At 38.0% G+C, this 6,000-nt stretch overlaps 1 protein-coding gene across 1 annotated transcript; it reads left to right on the top strand.

Annotated features, from left to right (window-relative positions):
• Positions 1-201: 201 nt before the first annotated feature.
• Positions 202-5,515, top strand: tmem9 (transmembrane protein 9). Its single transcript, XM_080030503.1, has 6 exons — positions 202-292; positions 404-549; positions 1,287-1,378; positions 1,512-1,620; positions 3,319-3,450; positions 3,562-5,515. The coding sequence occupies exons 2-6, from the start codon at positions 457-459 to the stop codon at positions 3,700-3,702; spliced, it is 567 nt and encodes a 188-aa protein (XP_079886629.1). The 5' UTR covers positions 202-292; positions 404-456; the 3' UTR covers positions 3,703-5,515.
• The last annotated feature ends 485 nt before the right edge of the window (positions 5,516-6,000 follow it).

Genomic DNA, 6,000 nt, shown 5'->3' with positions numbered 1-6,000 from the left:
TAGCCTTGAACATAACTTAAAATGCAGGGCTTCGAGTACACGGAGGCTACCTGAGTGAATGCTCAGAGTTACATACCACCACTGTTTTTTAAATTCAAGTTTATCAAACTTCAAAATCTTGAGCTTTATTTTTGGACAGTAGGTGGCGGTGTTACTGCATGTGTCATCTCCCCTCGTTTGTGACGACAACCCGGAATACGGAAGCCCCAAAAGATAGCTAGCGAGTAGGTTATGTAGCTGCTACATCCTGGATGCGTAGCAAAAACAAAAATACTCGAGACACTTTTACAACGTAAGTTAGACGTATTGCTAAATGTATTTTGTGTTACCCCGTTGTTTTAAGAATTTTTTTTGCCGCAGTGAAAACCTGTTGTTAACCGCTGTGTCTGTTGTGTTTTGACAGCGCGTTGCAGGTGTTTCTGCATCCGTCGTGCACATCTTGTTCCCTGTGGAAAAATGTCGCCGTGCGGGGCAGGATCCTGGAGCTTTGTTGCAGCTGCAGTGTTGACACTATTTCTCTCGGATGCAGTCGGTTTTGCGAAGGCAAAGGTAAAATTTGCAGCCTGATGGTGACCAAAATGTTCCCCATTTCCTCTGTTAGTTAAGATAATCTTAATGTTAAAATAATGTTCAGTTGCCTTACTTTACCTGGATATTTTTTCCTTTTTTTAAATGTGTTTTTAGCCTATATGTACAGTATAAATTTGCATTCTAAGTACAGTGGAAAAAAATTGTCATCAACTGTATCGTATCCGTTGTTATTTGTGTAAAGAGGGTTAATATAAGTAGCGCACTGCAGGTGTTTATGAATATTACATTTGGTCAACAATATGAATTAGGTCAAACTGAGAAACTGAATTCCTAATGAATCTAAATAATACAGTTTGTATTGTAAAGCAAACTGATATAATCAATATGATGAACAATACATTGTGACATTTTCACAACAGTAACAGTTTTGTGTGCAGGTTAGACTGAAACAAGTTCCTTCTTAAAAGTACAGTTTCAGTCTTTCTTTAAATGTCCTCCCTCTTTTTCTCTTTCTTTCTCTCTCACTATATATGTATGTATATATATATATATATATATATATATATATATATATATATATATATATATATATACCTGTGGTACATACATATACACCTGTGATCAAAGCGTCTTTGAGTGCCTAGGCAATAAAGCGCTATATAAAACCTATCAATTATTATTATTATTTTCTCTATTTCACTCTGTTTGAATTTTCAAGTTAATGTAATAGTTTGACATTTTCTGGACATTTACAGAACTTTGAGGATGTTCGCTGCAAGTGCATCTGTCCACCATACAGAAACATCACAGGCCACATATATAACAGGAATGTCTCCCAGAAGGATTGGTAAGAGAACCCCTTTTTATTGACACTTTTTTGCCATAACCAGGTGGGTTCCCACAATTCCTTGAAATCATTGGAACAGGCCAACTCCACACAGAAATGTCTAACACAAGTACACTTTGATGTGTTTTTACAGTAACTGCCTCCATGTAGTGGAGCCCATGCCAGTGCCTGGCCATGATGTGGAAGCTTACTGTCTGTTGTGTGAGTGCAAGTACGAGGAACGAAGCAGCAACACCATCAAGGTACCGCTAGCTCTGTTTGGATGTTTTACTTTTGGCAACATAACATAACTCACTCTTTAATCTTGAACCTAACCAAGATGAACTGTTCAAGTTAAAGTTCAAGTTTGTTTATTCATCACATGTGCAACAAATGCAGCGGCAGTCATAAGCAATGAAATTCTTCAATCTCCAGCTCCCACCAACAATGCAACATACAAAAAATGTGTTAGGAATAACACATTAGAGAATCCTAGACATAAATGATACAAATAGTACAAACAGATTTAAATGTAGGTATGAAGTTTAATGTACAAGCTAGAATAAAATACTGTACAGTAGATAATAGTACTGTAATGTCAGAAGGTGTGTGTATATATATACTAGTGGTGGGCCGATAACGGCGTTAACGTGCTGCGTTAACGCCAGACTCTTATCGGCGATAAAAAAAATATCGCCGTTAATCTCTTGTTCCTCTTATTTTAGCGCGGATGTATACCTGGCCGAATTGCACTGTAGTGCACGAGTCAGAACGAGTCCGACTTCGCACCTGTGTAGCCTAAAAAAATGTATTTTTAAGAAGCTTCCCAATGGAAACCTCGACAAGACCAAGGTTGTTTGCACATTGTGCAATGCGGAATTGGTTTACTGTAGGAGTTCTAACAGTCTGTGCTCTCGGAAGCGGCCGGGGCATGCGTGTTTGCAATGGGAGAGCTTTGTGTGGAGAGAAAAAAAAGAGGCAAGGGAAATCGCCAAAGCCAATGCATAGCCTCGACTCATTAAAGGTTGAAAATCACTGAATTACACAACATGTAGGCTAGCCTATGGCTTAAGGCTATGGAAATCATTATGGAAACAATATTTATTTTTTATCAGTGATAGCTCAGCTGATCTCGTTGCTATAGAGACCACGTCCGTCCGCTTTGTTTGACAACTGACAGAGCTGCCAAGTCTCACCCTTTTGGCCGTGAGACACACTCATATCAACCAGCTCACACTCTCACACGCTAGCCTACAACTCAAATTTCTCACGCGGAGAAGTTAATCCCCAAAATAACGATTGTTTTGCGGGACTTTTATTTTGACAGTCTTATATTGAAAAGCTAACGGACATGAGTTCCGTGACATCCTCTTTCTGCACGCAAGTTAACTTGATGCATTAGGTGTGCACCTGCACAGGAGATGAGCCCCTGGTCTGATGCGCCACCTGGCTTGAGAAACACGTTCTCAAAGACTTACTTTGAGTCATTATTTAGGGAGCACACACATATTATGATTGAATTCAAATGAGCCATTTTAATCTAGATTAATCTAGATTAATTCCAAAATTAATCTAGATTAATCTAGATTAAAAAAAATAATCTATGCCCACCTCTAATATATACACACGTGTATATATATATGAACAGATGTAACTATAGAAGATATAAACATAATGGTATAAAAGGGTAGTATAAATATAGATGTCTATTGGTGTGATTGTATGAGTCCTTTTAAAACAATGAAGTCTCCTTTGGGTTGTCTGTGTAATCAAAACTAAAATGAATTGTGAGGGTACAGTGCAATAGTGTCAGTATTCACACAGAGCTGACTGAAGATGTGCTTCTTCTGGCATGCATCTTTTATTAAGAAAAAATAAAAATTCCACTTCATCCTGAAATAGTTTTACCCCCAACATTGTAAGTATTTCTAAATGTTTTGTTGTCATTCTGTCTGTCCCAGGTAACCATCATCATTTACCTGTCTGTCGTGGGTGCTCTGCTGCTCTACATGCTGTTCCTGCTGCTGGTCGATCCTCTTATTCGCAAACATGATCCCTACACCCAGCCACTGCACAATGAAGAGGACTCTGAGGTAACCATTCAAAAGCATACAATACATGCATTTATTTCATTACAGTTGAATGTGAAGTCCGTGATTTCATTTCCTCTTGGTTTTGCGTTGTGTGTTTGTGTGTGTGTTCAGGAGATGCGTCCGCAGGTGGACCCCGCCCTGGCCAGAGGGAATACAGTGCTGGAGCGGGTTGAGGGAGCACAACAGCGCTGGAAAAAGCAGGTCCAGGAACAGCGCAAGACCGTCTTTGACCGCCACAAGCTGCTTAGTTAAAAACCTACAGCTGACCTCAAACCAGAGGCCTGTAATACGAAGCCAGATTTGAATTTAGCAAGGTAACTTCAGGATTAACTCCTGGTTTTAAATATCAGGACGTTGGTTCCCTTTCTTGAGCCGTATTTTGCCAGTGTCCCAGCTTTGCGCTTACAATCGCACAGGCTATATGCATCAGCTCCAATCAAATTGGCTTCAATATTGTTTAACAATCCTGGGGCTGCAGCTGAAAGAATAATGTTCTCACACCATAAGAATACATCTATGTAGCCTATTATTTAATCGTACACAATTGTAATTATAGTCCGATCGACCCGTGCTTTAATGAATAGGCAGTGATATGTCAAGTTAGCACTGTCTCCTGTGTTTAAATGTGTTTAAATTCTTCATATTTGTTCAATATAACCGTTTGCTTATCCCGTGAGAAAAATGCGGCTTTGGTTGTTCTGTCCATGTTTGCGATTGGTCGTCTTGTATGAATACGGCCCCATTGACGTGAAGTTACTCAGAGCTAGATCGACCAAACCTGGTTCGACTTAACGAGTTGGTAACCAGTGTCATGATACCGCTCAGCCTGATAACAGTTGTTAGGTTAAGTGACGCTATGTAACGAGAAAGAGATCCCTGAGTATGTTGAACTTGCTTCGTAGTACAGGCCTCCAGTTTTTCCAGCTGCACTATAGCGAACCTTTTTGCCATTGCTCGGCACTGCACCCTCTAAATAAGTATTTCCTCACTCTGAGAAATGTTCAAACAAACTGATCTAACAAGCAGATGTATTATTATTTATTATACATGTGACACTTTTAGCTAAGGTACAGTTGTGAAAGAAAACTGCATGTTTTTTTTTAAACTCCTAACAGCTAAATATCATCTCAATCATTTCAGCAATTTATAATGCAACAGATGTTGAATATCTTCAATGAAGTAAGAACCTTTTTTGTCTATTTAGTCAAACTGTGAATAGCTTCAAAGCTTCCTCCTCATTTTCTTCCCATCATTTTTCTTGTTAGCTACTTGCTAAATTGGAATAATAAGCTGTTTTTCTTGTAGCGTAATTTATGGAGTTACCTCAGAACAGGGTTGATTTATGTCTGTGAATCTTTCATTTAGCTATTGGTTAGAAAGAGTACGCTGCCTGTGCACATTTCCATAGTTTAGCACTGATAATTTATTAGTAATCATTATTAATCTATCTTTTTACCCCTTTACTGTACATAGTAACCTGGAGACATGCAGTATAATATTAAAATGATAGAGTCAGTCAATGAAATTAATTTTCTGGCTTTGTAATTTTAAGGCTTTTTTTTTTACTTTGCTCCTTTTTCAGATAGGTCCAATATGTGCCTTTTTCTGTTCCTCTCCTTGTGTGGGCGATTGTCTTACTGCAAACTCCAATAATGGTAGACTTGGCTCTTTGATGTAGGCTATTGATTCACAGCTTGTAAAATGTAACGGGTTATACGTTTTACAAACTGTATTTTGCAGTTCAAAGGAACATGCTTTCCCCAATCAAAGAGAGAGAAATGGAGAATGGTCATTATGTGTCAGTGAATTCCCCTTTCTCGCATCCTACTGAAGGTCTCTGTTTGGGAATTTTAAATTTGACAAAGTCAGGCACACTGACCCACATTACTTCACACACAATGTGAACTACTGAAGTTATTTTCTGCTGTTTGTTTTATCATTGAAATGTTTTTGACTGATTGATTTGAAGTATAATTTCATATCACGTGTGTTTTGTATTTATATTTATCTCCAGCCTAATTAGAATCTCGCACTGCTCATGTCTTTACATTTGGCTTGATGTGAAATAAAAAAAAAGAAATGCTCCAGTTGAGTGCAAGATTTTTCTCTCAGTCCTCTGGATGTGTGCAAATATTACTTTGGTTGCTGAAATTGTTTATTGGCACTTGGGGGCGCCATTGGACACAACTTGTGGTCTCAGCTCACGCTCTATTTTTGTTCTGTACAGAAACAATTCTTTAATATCAAATTAATCCTCACTTAGGATATGGTTTTCAGCTTTTGGGAACACTTTCAACAGTTTGAAATGTGTTGTTTCCTACAGACTAGTATAATTTAAATTGAATATCAAATTTAGCACTATCCAGATAATTATACTTATATTATTATTTATGAATTTAATTTAAATTGTGCCGTGCCCGACGTGATATGAGCGTATTTTGATATTGTTCTGCAGTGGTATGGAATGATTATCAGCCTATATTTATTATACAGTAGTACAATCACATGAGTTGTTGAAGTTCTTGATTTAGGTCTATGATGACTTTTTGT

The sequence above is a fragment of the Ammodytes marinus genome (assembly GCF_949987685.1).
Source record: "Ammodytes marinus genome assembly, chromosome: 7".
Lineage (NCBI taxonomy): Eukaryota > Metazoa > Chordata > Actinopteri > Uranoscopiformes > Ammodytidae > Ammodytes > Ammodytes marinus.
Note: the sequence above shows the minus strand (reverse complement) of the source record. Positions and strands in the feature narration are given on the sequence as shown.